Genomic DNA, 18,346 nt, shown 5'->3' on the forward strand with positions numbered 1-18,346 from the left:
AAGAAAAAATTCTAACCAGCATTTTTACATTGCAGTTTCATCAAGGCTGAAACTCCTAATAACAATCAATATCAGCATGTAATGTTAATATGAAACTTGTAATAGCATGATCAATATTACATGTAATGGTAAGCAGATGTGTTTTAGAACTGCTTAGCTTCATACCTGGTCTCCTGTGAGAGTTGTGGGTATTCATGCAGACCACCGTATGACTCTGAAACTACATGGACCCAAAGCACCAGAAAGTCTTCTCAGGACAATAATTTCAGCTTCACTATCCATTTCCTTCTTAAGACAGTCTCAAAAATGTTGGCTTTTATTTTCTTTTCTTCCCAAATAGGAATGTCAAACTTTGAAATATGGAAATTATTCTTATAATAGGGTATTTTTTCCCCTTTCCCAACTTCTTTAAGCTGTGTCTGTTCTTTATAAGAACAGACAAAACCATCAATCCAGATGACTCCTTTTCTGCCTGAAGTTAATAGCAACTTGCTCCTGCCCTATATTGGAAAAGATGTGTATATGAAGAATTGTGAGTTATCCCCAACCATCTCAGAAGCATAGAATCATAGAATAGTTAGGGTTGGAAAGGACCTGAAGATCATCTACTTCCAACCCCCCTGCCATGGGCAGGGACACCCCACACTAAACCATGTCACTCAAGGCCTCATCCAACCATGTTGCCATAAGAGAGTAATTATATTTATTGTTAGATATGGTTCCCTTTGATTGCAACAGTGTTAGGACTGGAATTTCTCCAGTAGCTTGGTGAAATTTGATTTTGCCAACTGCTTAGTGGTCCTGAAATGATTATGTTTGCAAATGATTTCTGGAACATATTTAAGAGAAAAGCAACAAATTCTGATTAGAGGTGCAAGCAAGTAAGAGGAAGTAATAAAGAAAAAGCAGGAAAATGTTGGCTTTTTGTCCATTATTTTTTAGAGGAGTTCTCACAGTACCTTTATGATTATGTTCCGTGTACCTTTTTTGTCATATGGTTGGGGTTTTTTCTTCTATCTTCATTTGAACAGTTTTAAATATTATGTGTTCATAGTAGTTTCATTTATGTTGTGCTTAATTTTGTCTCAAGTCTGTGTGAATCCACGAATTTCTGGAAAGGAAGAACTATCCACTATCATTTAATTATTACTTCTACTTTTCTTTTTAAATAGGAGACAAAAATGCTCTCAGGAATATTCTTCTTTACCACTTAACACAAGGAGTTTTCATTGGAAGTGGCTTTGAGCCTGGTGTGACAAACATTCTTAAAACTATCCAAGGAGGGAAACTCTACTTGAAAACAGTTAAGTGTTGAAAAAGAAGTCTCACTGATACAGCCTTGTAACAGGGATTTGACATTCCATGTCTATCCACATTACAGAATGGGATGCATTTCTCTGAACATTATATTAGGGTTTGTGGTTATTTTTTTAATGTCCCTAATAACTTGTGTTCTCTTCTCATCTTTTACCAGGTAAATGATACCCTTCTCGTCAATGAACTGAAATCAAGAGAATCTGATCTCATGGCAACCAATGGTGTCATTCATGTCATTGATAAACTCCTATATCCAGCAGGTGAGTATTAGTTCATGGAATTTATACACACTTTTCTGAATCTTTTTACATGTTATGCAGGTGAAATAACTCCAAAAAATATAATTCCTTTGAAGAGACAATTTCTATGTGGAATAAGAAACAGAAAATTTACCTCACTACTCATTTTGTGGAAGAACCTTGGTTGAAACCATGGAAACTCTTCGAAATTCTGTGAAAGTCAATTAGATGGTAGACAACATGCTGTAGGCTATCTTTTCCACTCACATGGAAGAATGTAAATGTACAAGTACAAATTTGTGTGAGTGTTTGAGAGTGATTACATCTCCTGATCACTGTAAATAAAAGTAAAATGAACACAGATGTATGTTTTCTCTTACATGTCTATTTCTTTTGTCAGATCTGCCTGTTGGAAATGATCAGTTGCTCACAATCCTGAAGAAGTTGATTAAGTACATTCAAATTAAGGTACTCTTTGAATAATGATCCCTTTGTCCTTTTGGCAGGATCTGTGAAACTATATATATATATATTATAATTTGTAAATGATTTTCTGGTCTCTCTGTTTCTTCAAGAAGACAACACATTCAACAGCTTTCAATTACCCAAATATAATCATGAATCATACTCTGCAGTTAATAGTTAGAATTTAAGGTTTTCAACACTTTTCAAATACTTGCAGAATATTTGCATTTGTATAACTCTAACGTGAACTGGCCAGAATCTGTTCTTTGGTTCAGGTACACTATCACTCCAGCAAGTTAATCACTTCTAAATTCTTGAGGCAATGTGTCTGTGAAAGAAATGCTGAGTGGCTAAATTGCTATGTCATTAAAACCACCAGCCTCAATATCATGTGGAGAAAAATAGGCATCTCTATCTCAGCTATCCTTTTGGGATTACATTTGCCCTTAACAATGAATGAAAGGATCTAAACAAACCTCTAGATAAACGATGCAGTGAATTCTGCTAACACTCATTAGGAAACTAGAAGGAAAGTGCTCTTTCTTTTCATTTTTTAAATTACTTTTCTGTATTTATAGTTTGTTCGTGACAGTACCTTCAAAGAGATTCCACTGACGTTTTACAGTAAGTTCATTTTAAATATTACCAGATGGGTTTGAGATTGCTTTTTAAATGTTGCCAATTCCAATCTTGAATCACAGATCTATTTTGTTTTCAATCAAAAAGAAATCAATTTCTGGAAAGTAAGATGTGCCAATGAAGCACAGGAAGAGAAAGACTCAAAGTAGAATATTTCTGGCTGCTGTGCTACTGTACATATTTTTTCCCTTTCCAGATATGTGACAGGAAAATAACCCTGAAGTAAGATATTCAGACTCTTTGGAGTAGTCAAGATACGTATGGAAAGGATTTTTTTTTTTTCAGTTTTCAGCCAAGGTTCAATGTTTGGTGCATAGCAGAGTTGTACTGCCTCTCTCTCCAAGATGTAATATTGTACTGTACTGACTGTCCAAGATGTAGCATTGACCAAACTCTGCACTGAAATGTCTTTTTTTTTTTTTTTTTTTTTTTTTTTTTTCACAAATGCTTCCAGAGGACAGAATGTACCCATTTCACCTGTCTCCCATCCATGCAAATATGATGCTTGTGTGAGAGGTGGTTATTCTAACCATTTTCTCTTTAGGGAGTAAATGTAAGAAATGAACCATTTTTGCTCTCTTGCAGCCTTTCTCAGGGTTTGCCTTTAGCTTCTACATATAAAGTAGAACCCATTGAAGCAATCTTTTAGAAGACAAAGGTCCTGCTGAAGCTTTGGCTTGTGAGGAAATGTGAATTTAGGCAGATGATGAAATTTCTGTGGGATTCTACACACATTTCTCGGAGGAAATGAAGACCATCACATGAGGCTTTTGAAAACTGAGAATGGACACACTGAATTTATAAGACTCTTGAAACAGAAAAAAGAAATAGTCTATCTTGATGACAAGTTGAATATGAGCCAACAGTGTGCCCTGACAGTCAAAGAGGCAAGTCATGTCCTGGGTGCATCCAGCAACAGCATAGCCAGCCAGTTGTGTCAGGTGATGGTCCTACTCTGCACTGCACTGGTGCAGCCCTATGTCGAGCACTCTGGGGTTCCTCAGCATAAGGACATTGAACTATTGCAGTGTGTCTAGAGGCAGGCAATCAAGAGGGTGAAAAGCCTCAAAAGCAAGACATCACAGTCTACAATACCCTCAAGGGGAAAAGTGGAGAGGGAGGTGCTGATGTCTCTCTGGTGACCAGTGATAGGACACGAGAAGATGGAATGAAGCTGCATCAAGGGAAATTCAGACTGGTCATTGGGAAAAGCTTCTTCACTGAGAGTGTGGCTGGTCACTGCAACAGGCTCCCAGGGGAAATGATCATGGTATCAAGCCTGTGAGTGTTCAGGAGTGTCTGGATGATGCTCTTAGTCATGTGGTTTAGTTTTAGGTAGTCCTGTGAGGAGCGGGGAGTTGGACTCAATGATCCTTATAGGTCCTTTCCAACTTGAGATATTCTGTGATTCTATGATTCTGTCTCCCATCGTGAGTGACAGTAGCACAAGAAGCAGTGCCTGTGAACTGAAGCAAGGGAGGTCAATGTCAGACATCAAGCTGTAGCTGTTGATTTAGTTAAATGCAGGAATGGAAAGGATGAAACCTCTCTACCAGCAAATGCTTCTCTACTATTGAATGGATACAAGTCAAATAACAATCTGTCAGAGTTATTCAATGAATATTTGAGTCTGTCTTAGGTGTAGAGGGAGAACTTGATCTCTCAAGGGCACCACTGTTATGCTTTCCATGATGTTCTATCAAGTGTAAGAATAGTTCTGAATGTCGGAGGGTTTCCTCCATTTACCAGGTCAGCTCCCTGAAAAAAAAAAGAAAAGCGCAAGATTTTCATTTAAGATACGTCAGAGAATTGTGCAAATCTTCATATCTTTATGCAGGGAACAGTATGAGCTGTTATTATTACATGCCTTACATTATCATGGGTTTCATGACTAGTGGGTATCATAAGGCATAAAGAAAGGCAAATAGCATGGCAGAAGACTCTGTCTGCAGGTGACTTGTATACACCACCATTTAACAGCTAGAACTGAAATCCATACTCTAGATCCCTAGAGTTAGTTTTTCATCCGTTGATATCTATTATTTTACTCACATCTTTTTGACCAGACCAAATGTAACTGATTACCATGAAGAAACTATAAGAATGTGCTTTACATTCCACTTTCTATACTTTCAGAAATTAACATAATTGAAAGCAACGTTCAGCCCATCATCAGAAAGGAAGGTAAATGAGGCCCCTAGTATATATATTTCTGTATATGTTCAAACACATATATAGAATATATATCGCATATATTTCTTTTATAGGATGCATTTTATACTTAACTCCAGGACATTCAGCACTTTGCTAGAAAAGCAAAGATACAAATATTGCAATTAGAACTGGCTGAAACATTTTGTGCAAAAATATTTACCACAGTTGTTCTCCCAAATGGATTCTCTCCTTTTTTCTATGGGCATTTAAAAAAATAGTTTTAAAACCATCTTTTTTCAAACCGTTTCTTTATGTGCCTGAAATCTTTGCATAATTTCAATAAAAGCATGTCCTTTTTAGATTGATTTTTTATTAGAACATTTTTAAAGCCTTTTAATTAAAACTCTTTTTTATTGAAACAGGTTTTTTTACAAATAATTAGAATTGTTTCTAATACTTTGAAGGAAAAAACAATATCTGTTCTTTTCTCAATGGTTTTCAATCAGTTCTAAATACCAATATCTGTCAGATGCCTGGGAAGGACAGTTAGCCAAATTTTTTTTTTTCAATTTCTCAAGACAAAAGCATAAATTAAAGATCAGTGGTGTGACTGAAGAAAACAGCAAGTGGAGCTGGCACTGCCAAAATCACTCATGATTCATAGCTTAACTAAAACACCCATTGGTTTCACTAGACCAGGTACATAGCTAATGAGCTCCAGTTCCCCACTGAAATGGAAATGCTCAAAGGGAATCCTGTTGAGCCCAGCTGAAGAGAAAGGCAGTTTAAAATGTCCAGATTGTTTAATCATTGTTTCTGGGAGGACTCCCAGCAGAAATGACATGATCTTGCTTTTTCAGCAACTTGTCTGTGCTTCGTGCCACCTAGGATTAGCCACCATCTTGCATATATCTGCTGATCTTTGTTGCTTAGTCTGCATCATAAGATCAGATCCACAAAGCAACATAAATAAATAGATGATTGCACATGGCAATTCAACCAAGATATTTTAGAAATCTTCCTATGATAAGGGTGAATCACTCTCTGAATGTACCTCTTCTTTTATGTTGAAGACAGGGTATAGTTTAGCAGATTTACATGATGTTTGAAAGTTGAAAGTTAACTGAAACAAGAAATTGAATGTCTGAGCACTTGTGTAGTCAAATATACGACTAAATATTATTCACCAGAAAGAGAAAAAGTAATTTTATATGTTAGTGAGTATTAAAGAGTTTCCACTGTCATTACGGTATTTCTGCTTTGGGACATGCTCCAGAGAATGATCTCTGGCCAGCTCAACCTTCCTGCTGATGTTTCAGAAAGAATCACCAATAAAGCCAATTCTGGCCCTTCTGAGCTTACCAGTAGTAATAGGAGTGAGTAGCAGCTCACATCAAAACCACTTAAGCTCATGGTTTTCTGCAGAAAAAAAGCTGGCAAAGTTGCATGTTAATTTGTGTAACGTGTCAGGAAGTTCTAGCAGATCAGGATGGAAAGAAGATTTCAGTAAAAAAAGAAAAACCACCAACACCAGGTTCAGAGGGTGATGTCTGCCCTTTCCCATCTCCGTGTTTCCTACTTGAGTTTTGCTTCCATTGTCCATACATAGTCAAGTTAAGGGGATCTAAATGTTAAACCTGATTGAAACCCAAATCTTAATAGATTAATTTTTCAAAGAATTGATCCTAGAGTAGGCAGTATAGCAAACTATGGTTGTACCATTTGTTTTGCATACATCTGCTGTGTCAATCACATAGGAAGGTGCAGTAATTTAGAAATAATAGAAAAGGTAATAGGTTGTTCAGTTATTTAAAATGTAGAACAGATGAATAGAGCTCTATAATAACTAGGCATCATTATGATCCTGTCATATAATTTCATCTGCAGCAAATAAATGAATTATTTAGCTCTAAATTCTAACTTATACAATCATCTGCTGCAAAAGCAAACAAAAATGTATGCTTGGATTTACTACTGAAGGACACTAGTTAGCCTGGATTGTACTGTTTTCAACAATTAACACCAGCCACACGTATTGAAAGCTACTGTTAGATCCTGGTCAGTAATTAAAAACCAAATAAATCTATGCAGTATCAACTTCTACATAAACTCATATAAAGAAAGGTTTTTAAGGGTTTTTTAATGAAAGTGAGAGAGATGGACTGTGTTAAGTTTCTAAGTCTGAAAAGTGAATAAAGGAACTGTCTGCTACAGCAAGTTCTTAAGTAGAAGTGCTGCTGTAACACTCATTACAGAACTGTGTTATTGCTGTTAAATGACTGCATCAATGATATGTTCTTAACTTATTTCATTCCTGCTGCTCCAGCCTGTCAGACAGAGATAACTTTTGAATCAGTGTAGTCTATAGGGACTGCACAAGATTAAGAGGTTTGTTTTGGCTATTGAAATCAAGATGACCTCTCCCATGCAACTCAAAGAATGTCAGACATTAATGCTGATAGATATCATTACAGCTGTTCCAGTTGATCTCTGAAGTTTACTTTTATTTCTTTAAGCTGGGTGACCACTGGCTAAGTCTAATTGAAAACCCTCTTAAAACAAGGTAAAACACCCCCCAAACCAACAAATAATAAATAAATACATAAATTAACCATAAGGGAATTCTGATTAAAAGATATCATTTCCTCTTGGATACCGATACAGTTAGTTGCAAATAGAGAGAAACACTTCTCTCTCTATTTCTTTTCTAAGCTTTGACACAGTAGTTTGCACACTGATCACTCGTGGAACAATAGCTGTTAAGATTCCAGCAGTGCTGCAGAGTAGCCTTCTCTACCAATATATGTAGTGGAAGACTTCCTTTCAGCTTCTGAGGATCTGGTTTTTGCCTGAGACTTGTCAACAGATGTTAAAAATAATCAGATGTGTAAAAATAATGAAATTGTAAATAGTAAGTATGAAATAGGATCTGAATTTAAGATTGCATGGGAGGAAGTGCAAGATTGCACAGCATCAATGCAAATGGTTTTTCAGATTTTAAAAATCCTTTGTTATAGTAATTTGGTTTATTTAGGGTAGGGAGAATAATTTTAGCTTCATCTCAGCCCTGTGGAATACCGTAAATATTTTTATGACTATGTAACATGTTGTTTTTTTCCTATGTCGCAGACCCATCTATCACACAGCTCACTAAATTAATTGAAGGGGAACCTGAGTTCAAAATAGTCAGGGAAGGGGAGACAGTAACTAAAGTGATTCATGGAGGTTGGTATGCTTTCAGCAACTCAATTTGTATTAGTTAAAATCTGAATCATTAACTATTCCCAGTCAGTTTCTAATTTATGTAGGTGATGTTCTGTTAAAAACCTGTTCTGTTTTTAACAATACATTCTTGAAGCTTTGTAATGTTATTGCATCATTTCATTCTCACTTGTGCATTTTAGAAACTTGGACTTTTTTTGCCTAGCCGTGTCCCATAAGCTACAGTCAAGAAACTGTCAGAAATATTCTGCATGCTGACATGTCTCAGTTAAGAATTACTTGCTGTTTTTTGTCCTGCAATCAAAAATGCATTATGTGATTCTGTGATAGAAAGGCAATTTTTATTAGCTAGAGAGGAAAACTTTGCATTCTGCTTTGCTAGGGGCATTGAAAGTTCACATCTAGGGTTTTTTAAAGGAAAACAGCATCTGGCCATCCTAATTTTTGAGGAAACTTAGTTCCTAGTCTTTTCTGAACATTTTTATCTTTTGTAAAATATGCTATAGTTTTTCCTTGTGTCCTTCAGTAAGTTACAGCATCTCAAAACCAGCACTTATAACACTGTTCATTACTTGCTTAATGTCTTCAATTTAAAAATCTTTATAGAACCAATTATTAAAACATACACCAAAATCATTGATGGGCGACCTGTGGAAGTGACAGAAAAAAAAGTAACAGAAGAAAGAATTATTCAAGGTAAATTATGCCAAGCTTTTCAAACTTATTAAAGTTCACCATTAGATACAAATGTAATATAACTTAAATTTGGTCCTAATGCCTAAACTGCATTTCCTGAAGAGGTCATTTTCCCCTAATGCTTCCCACTGCCTATATATGGCCCAAATTCTGGCTGTGTGTGATACACACACATATACAAGATATGGCAAGAATATTTTAACAGAATGCAAAACAATAAAAAATTGTCCTTTGTTATTTCTTTTTTTTTTTGTCTTTGCTGAATGCCTGAGATGAGACTGCTTTTATTGCATTTGTTTAGTCTGGTTTTCTTTAAGATAGAAGACCTTTTTGTGTGTGAGTGAATTTTTGAGTTGTGCATCTCAAGGTAAGTTTCATTTGACCAAAGGTAGATCTTCAGTGTGTGGGTACCTACTTCTGCATGTCATCCCAAGCTTTCTTGACAGTTATTTCCAAAAAACAACTTCTCTGTTTCTTTGTAAGAAGGGGCCTCCATTGACATTTGTATTATAAGATAAAATTAATGTGCATCTGTGTGCTTTGATCTTCTCCCACACTAACTTTCAAACTCTTTGGTTAATTACTCTTTGGCCAAAATACTTGAAATTGGCCAATTTCAAGTATATTTGACCTCATAGAGAGATATTTCTTTAAGAGTTCTAGAAACTTCACAGAAATTGAAAAGGGAAGAGGGCATATTTAAACAGTCTCAAGTTCTTTGCTAACACATTTTGATCTGCTTGGTTAAATATCAGTCTGAATGCTGCTATTAAAATTCCGTCTACCAGAGCAGCTGTAAGGGAAAGACAGCACTATAGGAACATACTGACTTAGCAGGAAGTCATTCAAGCAAGAGAGAAATTAAAAATGAAACTTAAGTTATTCTCATATAACTATTTACTACAATGGAAATAACTGAATGAAAAACATTAGTGGTTTCTAGTAAAAGTGGGCATATTTTTCAACACAAGAATATAAAATGACATTTTTCTCATTTTTCAGATTAAAATTTCACTAATATCCCACACAAAATGGTCAATATAATGTAAAATGCCAGTGTTTCGGACATAATGTTTTCCTCTCTTCCCTCTGTACTAGAAACTGATAAAGAATCTCAAATATTATGATTTGAAATTATTCATAGCAGTAATAAAAGCAACAACATCTATTTACATATTAGGAAATATGTAATTTATGGCCTAATGCAACAAAATGTTTAAAACTGTGTCTTAATTTAAGTTTGTGAGCACATATTTACTGTATCTTACTTACTTACTGTAAGTATGTTAAATTTGTCTAAGTACTTTCCTGAATAGATTTAAATACTCTTAGTAATCCTCTTGCATTTTGATATGGGACACAGTGAAAGTAAATGATCATAAAATCAGATTAAAGAATCTTAACTATGGAACGATCCTAAGTGTTAAATAGGAAAAATGAATTTAAAAAGCAACCTTGTTATATCTGATTAAAGCACGTCTCGCACATCTTTTTTTTCAGGTCCTGAAATAAAATATACCAGAATTACTGCTGGTGGTTCAGACAATGAAGAAAAGTTAAAGAAATTGCTTGAAGAAGGTTAGTAGCCTTGTTTTCTTCCCTTCTTTAAAAAAATCAATATTAAAAATTTTATTACTTAAGTAATTACAAAATGGATGCTTCATGTTTTCAGCAAAGGTGCTCATACTGCAAAATCACACCCAGAGATTAAACCTCAGAACCTGAGAAATATCTAAATCTAGTGTTCTGATTTGAGTCTCTGATCTTCACATTTCAGCCATCCCCAGGGTTGATGCTGCCTGGCTTTAGTAAATAATATGCTATGTTTCTCATAAAATACAGTGTTTTCAGTGTTTACATGGAATTTAATATTATAACAGATTAATTTTGTAAGTCAGCAAAATCTATGACAGGATTAATTCAGTAATATGCTGTTACAGAATTGTCGAATGTTTTCTGTAAATCAACTTCTTGCCATAACCTGTATTCTATCAGAGGTTACCAAGGTGACCAAATTTATTGAAGGTGATGGTCATTTACTTGAAGATGAAGAAATCAAAAGACTTCTGCAGGGAGGTAATTCAGTGTACTATAACTAACGTTTTTGCAACAGGTTATGATAACTGAAACGCCTCTCAGATATGTTATCTCAACATTTTAAAGACTGACTTAGCAGAAGTGTAATTTTAATGGCATGAAAAATAGAATGCCACATATGAAGGGTCAGATGTCTGTGAAATGGAAATAAGTACCAAAATTTGATTAATAATTTTTTTATTATATTGATCATGAAAAAAATATTGTATTTGGTGGTTTTCAGTCTTTAAAAAGTTATCTGATTAAAACTCAGGGGAGCAATGAAGATTTATTCCTCTAACTGTGAACTCTTTTTCTTTTTTTCCCCCAAAGAATTTAAATCTGTGAAAAGCACTTATAAAGTGGAAAGTATTGCAATAGGCCAAATTCAACTTACCTATCAGTTCTTCAGAAATGAATATTCATTGCCCTCAAGTTAACAATTAAAGGCATGTTTAGCATCCTTCTTTCAGTGCTTACAGGCAATGGATATCAAGGCATTAACTATAATTCTCTTCAAATATAGCATTTCAAGGAATGGTTTTCTTTCCTTCTTGCTCTCTTAATTCTAACAGTTTTGGCAATATATAACCAGTAGCTGTAGAAAACTAGTAAAAGAATTTGTGCTTAAAATTAATCTTTATTTATGAATTTGGAATGTTCTCTGCTTAATGTAGCTTAGAAAAACTACATATAATAGCAATGGGGAATAAAAAAAGAGAATTCAAGTGATGTGTTTTTAGTAAATGTTAGCTTAAACCTGAGCCAGAAACTCAAAAATATGTATGTATGTTTCTCTTGGCATAAATGAATTGAATCCACTTCATCTTATGTGCAATACTTACTAAGTTACAAACTTGACCACTAGTGAAGTACCTCACAGGCAGCTGTGTGTTCAATGAACTAAATCATGCAGTTGTTCAAAAGCACTAATCTGTACATGTATCTTCAGTTAAGTAAAAAATATAGTGATGCTGAACAACTGAAAGCTCTCCACTAAAAAAAAAAGATCCATGCTAGTTGGTAACAGAGATAGTTTTATAGAAAAACCAAGATACGGCTATGAATGCTGTAGACTGTATTCCTTTCTTCTGTTTTAGACATCTAAACTGTAGTTTTACAGATTTACTTTTAATTTGACTTAATAAGCTAGGATTTGCCTATAATCATTGGTGAGAAATAGGAACTTCCAGAGGGTTTTTTATTTTATCCTATCTTAAGATTCCTACCTATGTAAAAAGAGTTACTCTCTGGACGTGCCTATTTTAAGTGTTGAATAATTACAAGGAACTTTGAAAGTTGAAAATGAAAGAAATTATAGCAAGAAAATCCCTCCATATAGTGGACTATGTTCTATAGGTTTCAACCAACCAGTAAAGAGCAGGATCAAACTTTATAAAATCATAGAATCATAGAATAGTTAGTGTTGGAAACGACCTTAAGATCATCTAGTTCCAACCTCGCTGCCACGGGCAGGGACACCTCACACTAAACCATGTCACTCAGGGCTCTGTCCAACCTGGCCTTGAACACTGCCAGGGATGGAGCATTCACAACTTCCCTGGGCAACCCATTCCAGTGCCTCACCACCCTCTCAGTAAAGAATTTCTTCCTTAGATCCAATCAAAACTTCCCCTGTTTAAGTTTGAACCCGTTACCCCTTGTCCTATCACTACAGTCCCTGATGAATAGTCCCTCCCCAACATCCTTGTAGGCCCCCTTCAGATACGGGAAGGCTGCTATGAGGTCTCCACGCAGCCTTCTCTTCTCCAGGCTGAACAGCCCCAACTTTCTCAGCCTGTCTTCATACGGGAGGTGCTCCAGTCCCCTGATCATGCTCATGGCCCTCTCCACTTGTTCCAACAGTTCCGTGTCCTTTTTATATTGAGGACACCAGAACTGTACACAATACTCCAAGTGAGGTCTCACAAGAGCAGAGTAGAGGGGCAGGATCACCTCCTTTGATCTGCAGAATCTGTAGAACTGTTCAAAATTCTCATAACAGGTCTTATGTTAGAATCTAACAATTCTAATTGTAATTGTAAACATCTCCAGTTACAAAGATACACAAGTAAATAGACATAATCTGTAGAGACACATCTCACAGGGATCCTATATGTGTATGGAAAAGAGATAAGTAGTTTCTTCTTAGGAAATTTGGAGAAGACAATATTGTCTCTTGAATTCTTACTGTTTTTCCTTGCAATTATATGTTAGTTTGCATAAGCATCCTGCTTTAAAATTGAACAAATAGACAGATTTGTCTCTTGTTTTAATTTTATTTTTCTCTATCTTTTCCATTATTTATCCAATCAGCTACCCTTGGCTGCCATGATAATACTTTACCATACTTTTAGCCAATAAAATCAGATACACATGCTGCTTTGTGGCTGTTAGTGACAATGTTTTATGAACCTCTTGTCTACATCAAAATTCTTCTGTTGTACTGAAAATTTTCTAAACATTTAAATCTGAGTCCAGTCACACACAAATGTATTGTTGCTGTTTAAAGTAAAAGGATGATTTGATATGGGCTGTAACACTATACAATATCCAGCACTGCTTATTACAATTGGCAGTCTTTGCTGAAACAAAGCTTCAAGCCAAGATTGCAATGGATGACACTCAGCCCCACAGAAGGAATCACCTGTGGCAGGGCCAAGGAAATGAGAGGGACTTTACAGCACAAGTAATATGGTATCCTGCATATTCCTACACCCCCAAAGTGACATTTTTTCCACTGAAGGCTCCTTGCATATGGAAAAATCTATGCCAGATTTAACTAATTTGTTTTTGATGCTTACCATAGCTGGAACTGAGTACACCAAGGTTACTAAAGTAATTGAGAGAGAGCCACAGATTATCGAGAGAGAAATCAAGAAGGTCCATCTGGAAGGTTAGTTTATCTAAAAATCCAGTATCACCAAGACCTGCTTTGTCTGAAGTGATCATTCCAGGTGGGGGTTTATAGGATCTATTCACAAAAATTACTTAGGTCTAAAGCCAGTATCTTAGCAAGAAGAGTTTTACAATTGTTTTGGAAAAGAATTTTTTCATTGATGTTGCAGAGAAAAATGTTGAGGCTTACCTTGTGGCTAAAAGTGATTAAAACATTTGGCAAGTGTAGTAGACAAGAGAAAATGTCTAACTACAAAGCTTAGGTAAAACTTGTGAAGAAACAAGTACCATAAGAATTGCCTTGTCTCTAAGCAGCACACCCAGAAGAAGACCACGTGAGTTGTTTTTAACTTGAGTTATTTCTTGTCAGTGTTAATGTGATCTGTTCATGTGAGGGGTTCTCAGCTTGGTGAAAGGGTGTAGGGTGGAGGGAATATAACCTCTGGGGTTGAGTAAATATCTCACAGAAGTCTGGAATTTCTCTACCTTTATCCTGTTTTTAAATGAGGGAAGTTCTTGTGTTTGAAAAAGCTGAATGGTGTCAACGACCCTCTTACAGGAGCCAAATACAATTCAGTCTGGCTTTATACAAGGAATTTGTTCTTCAACTGTAAGAAACGTATTTTTATGTGCTTTATTCAAAGTTAAGAAGTAGCTTATTCAGGGTTTGTTTCATATTTGTATGAATGTCTTTTTCCAATTCTGATTCTAATAAGGCAGAATAAACTACACTGTCAGCCTTTGAACTAAATTGTATAATGGTTTGGGTTGGAAGGGACCTTAAAGATCATCTAGTTCCAACCTCCCTGCCATGGGCAGGGACACCTTCCACTTGACCAGGTTGCTCAAAGCCCCATCCGACTTGGCCTTGAACGCTGCCTAGGATGGGGCAGCCACAGTCTCTGGGCAACCTGTGTCAGTGCATCACCACCCTCACAGAAAAGAATTTATCCCTTATATATAATCTAAATCCATCCCCTTGCAGTTTAAAGCCATTCCCCTTGTCCTATCCCTACATGCCCTGGTATGAAGTCCCTCTCCAGACTTCTTGTAGGACCCCTTTAGGTACTGGAAGACTGTTACAAGGTCTTTTCAGAGCCTTCTCTTCTCCAGGCTGAACAACCCCAACCCTCTTAGCCTGTTTACATAGGGAAGGTGCTCCAGCCCTCTGATCATCTTCATGATCCTCCTCTGGACACTCAAACAGGTCCATGTCCTCTTTTGTTGAGGGCCCCAGAACTGAACACAGTAGGAAAAAATCTTATGGCTTGTGGAGAATGAAGTCAAATAAATAGGTTTCTTAATTTTGAAGTCTATGCTAAATACTGAAATTATACCATAGTGTTTGTATGATTTCAATGCTGAGTAGTACGAAGCATACAGGGAAGTCAAGTGGTGCCTGAAAATGACAAACAGATGTGACCTTCAACCATGAGGTTTATGTGAAAGCATAATTATATGGAAAGCATATAAGTGTGGAAATCATACTTTGGATGGACCATGTTCTGTTCTTGTCAGGGCAGTGCAGAGCTTGAATATATTGGTGCAGATACTCAGTATTTAGCCTCAGCTGTAATGAGGTGAAGCCAGTATTTCAGGATTATGCATTTATATACCCTGCTTCAGGATGAAAAGACTATTGACCGCAGCTGGTTAAGCAAAAATGCAATGCTTCATGGTTGCAAAGAATTAAAAATACTGCAGTAACATTTCTGTGACAGTTACAGAAAAATTCTCTCTTATGCTTGTGAAATGTTTCTCCTCCCAGTGAGAAAACCCGGTTTAAAAAATGTCTCAACTTTTTGATGAGAAAGAGGAAAAAGTGTCCATAGTTTCACTGAATCAGTATTTTGTAAAACACATGTATCTGCTAATGGGAGTGGTACGTATTCAATAGCCCTTGCTCTACTCTACGCTTTAAAACAATAGTCTCTGAAAAAATTAACTGAACTCTAAATGTGGACTCAAAATGCAGTTACAGATCAAGGCCCAAACACAGATGGAAATGTGGCCACCATCTTATGAGGGTTGAGTTTCAAGCACAAATAATTCCTGAAGTAATTCTCTACATCAGACCTGGGCATCCTCTGCCAAAAGCTGAGACTGAGTCCGGGGCTGTACAGTAACCTGAGCCTGTACATTGCTGACGGTGTCAGATGGTGTTTGCTGAATGAAGAGCATGGGCAAAACATCCTGGCAGCTGCCTACATCATGTAACCATCTGTAGGAGATCAGTGGTGTGAATAATGGATTAATTCATACTGTTAAAATGTAAAAATACTTTTGAAATGTTGCTAAGATTTGGTGCATGACAGAATTGTAGGAACAATAGTGTCACATGACAGAAATGTGTGAATTGCATTATAAGCATTCTTGTTTCAGGTCATCAAGCCAACATGCCAATGGGATGAAATTCTTAATTTACTGAAAACTTAAAAGAACAAACTTCACAAGTCAGCAATGGGTTTCCAACATTTCTAATGTTTTAATTAAAATGGTCTTACAAATTATTTCTGACTGCAACATTTCTAATTTTGTAGAAGCACCTGTACGGAAAGCGCAACCAACCAGGAGGACACAAGGTAAAAGCAAAACATATATTTAAATGTACTAACATGCATCAAATATTATTCTCAGTTATGTTGGTAGACATGATGGGGCAAAAATACTCTCAAGAAAACAGCTTAAAAGGACAGTTGTATTTATGCTTTTTTTAATAAAGAAATTTTAATGTAGGTCTTCATCTTTCCTCTTTACATCTGTTTCACGAGTAAATACAGTATACACTGGAACTATATTATGTATAATTATAAGTAATATTTATCAGGTTTTTTCTATTTTTCCAAGGGGGAACAGCAAGAAGGAGGACAAGACTAGCTAATCACTAAAGGCTTTCCAAGATGGAATCCACAGAATTACAAATTAACATCATGGTCTTTGAGAGGAAGAGAAACTAGTTAAAAAACAAAAAAACAAAAAAACAAAAAAAGGAAAAAGCAAAACAAAAAAAAAACAAAAAAAAAACAAAAAAAAAAAACAAAAAAAAAAAAAAACAAAAAACAAACAACCAAGCAAGATTCTTAGAAAATTACAGTGTTTTGATAACAATGTAAGCTGAACCATGAATCCACAAAAAGATGTGAAGCTGCAGATGCTCCTTGCTAATGCAGTACTTACAAGGAGTAGTCCATTGGTTGGTGCTTTAACTGCTCTTGATAGTAAGCACTATTCAGGGTGGGATCCTGGAACTTCTGTATAACCAGGATTCCTTCTTTTGCTGGCTACTAAGTGTTTGCAGGATTGAATTAAAAAAGAGCAGGGAACAACACGGAATGTATTTTTTTTTTTTTATATACTATTTTTTAATACTATTTCCTCTAAATAAGAAATATAACTGAAATTAGATCCTTTCTAGAAAAAAGATCATGTCAGGGGACTTCTGGAGTAATCTAAGGAAATATGAGATATTATAATAGCACTTTTGGCTCAGTAGTATTGTATGCTTTTATAAGTCAATATTCATCATGTGTTTAATGTCATAATGACACCAGTAATTTTACTTTTTCTAAACAAACAAATGTGTCTTATATTAAATGTATCCTTTTCTTTTTGTTCTGCATTGCATATCCAAATGCCTTCTAGTAATATGGCTAACGGAAGCTCTTAAAAAGAAGAAAAGCAAACATTATGAGCTTCTTGAAATGTAATTTAGATCCTGTTGACTTCTTTAAGAAAAATCATTCGCTATGCCAATACATGTACTGAGATTCTTCAGCGTCTTCCCACATTTTCCTAAATAAATTTTGATTATTAAAGTAGATTATAAAAGGGATAAATAAAATGCATGCAAACAGTTAAGTCAGCATAGAAAAAGGTTTTATAAAAATGAGGCTATGTCTTGAAAGCTTTTATATCAAAACATGTTTTGCTAATGCCTGGTACTAATGTGGAGTTGTCTGTAAATTATGTCAATTTTATACCTCTAGTTTTGTACTCAGAAAACTTCTTTGCTTTTATTAACAAAAGTTGGCTAACAATTACTCATGGAGTAGAAAAATGTGTTCAAAGTGCCTTAATTCTGCAGACCAAAGTTTCAGACATGTTGTCTACTGTGCTTTTATACTTCTGGGTTCAAAGAAATACTCAATAAAGAATTTGGCTAAACTATGCTTGCTTTCTTTTGTAAATATTTATTTTTATTTGTAAGGCAAGTTCTAAATATTTTTAAGCTTTTAGTGTGGTTTTAGTTAAGAAACACGTTTTCATAAAAGCAAACTGATGCTTCCCTTTCTCACCTAGCACATGCTAATGCGCTTAAACTGTATTACTTTCTTTAAACACAATTAAAAACCTTCCTTAATTCCATAATCACATACCACGAGCACTACTCCCTGAAAGGCAAAGCTCTTTGGGCACTGGATTGATATGTTGCACAGCCTTACTAGGCTGTCAGACTCTCTCAGTAAGGTGATCTCAGTATCTACTATCATACCGCTTTGTTGGAAAAAGAGCTTTTAACCCTGGTTAAGAGCTAGATAACTCTTAGGGAAGAATGAGAACTCTTAAGTCTCCCTAGAGAATAAACTAAAGCTGTCATCTTCCCCTGGGGACCTTTGACTGTCATTAAATCATTCAATTTA

At 35.6% G+C, this 18,346-nt stretch overlaps 1 protein-coding gene across 4 annotated transcripts in view; it reads left to right on the forward strand.

Annotated features, from left to right (window-relative positions):
• POSTN (periostin) overlaps window positions 1-16,849 on the forward strand; it is a gene marked incomplete at its 5' end in the record, with an annotated part of 38,183 nt that extends 21,334 nt beyond the window's left edge. The window contains 12 exons of one of the 4 annotated variants that reach the window (XM_080614190.1): window positions 1,173-1,303; window positions 1,475-1,577; window positions 1,957-2,024; window positions 2,600-2,645; window positions 4,797-4,844; window positions 7,944-8,039; window positions 8,643-8,732; window positions 10,233-10,310; window positions 10,728-10,808; window positions 13,618-13,704; window positions 16,247-16,288; window positions 16,554-16,849. In XM_080614190.1, the coding sequence (XP_080470316.1) occupies window positions 1,173-1,303; window positions 1,475-1,577; window positions 1,957-2,024; window positions 2,600-2,645; window positions 4,797-4,844; window positions 7,944-8,039; window positions 8,643-8,732; window positions 10,233-10,310; window positions 10,728-10,808; window positions 13,618-13,704; window positions 16,247-16,288; window positions 16,554-16,594 (911 nt within the window). In that variant the 3' untranslated portion in view covers window positions 16,595-16,849. The remainder of the gene's footprint in view (window positions 1-1,172; window positions 1,304-1,474; window positions 1,578-1,956; window positions 2,025-2,599; window positions 2,646-4,796; window positions 4,845-7,943; window positions 8,040-8,642; window positions 8,733-10,232; window positions 10,311-10,727; window positions 10,809-13,617; window positions 13,705-16,246; window positions 16,289-16,553) is intronic. The other 3 variants (XM_080614192.1, XM_080614191.1, XM_080614193.1) reach the window with 3 other exon arrangements.
• Window positions 16,850-18,346: the final 1,497 nt, after the last annotated feature.

The sequence above is a fragment of the Psittacula echo genome (genome assembly GCF_963264785.1).
Source record: "Psittacula echo genome assembly, chromosome: 3".
NCBI lineage: Eukaryota > Metazoa > Chordata > Aves > Psittaciformes > Psittacidae > Psittacula > Psittacula echo.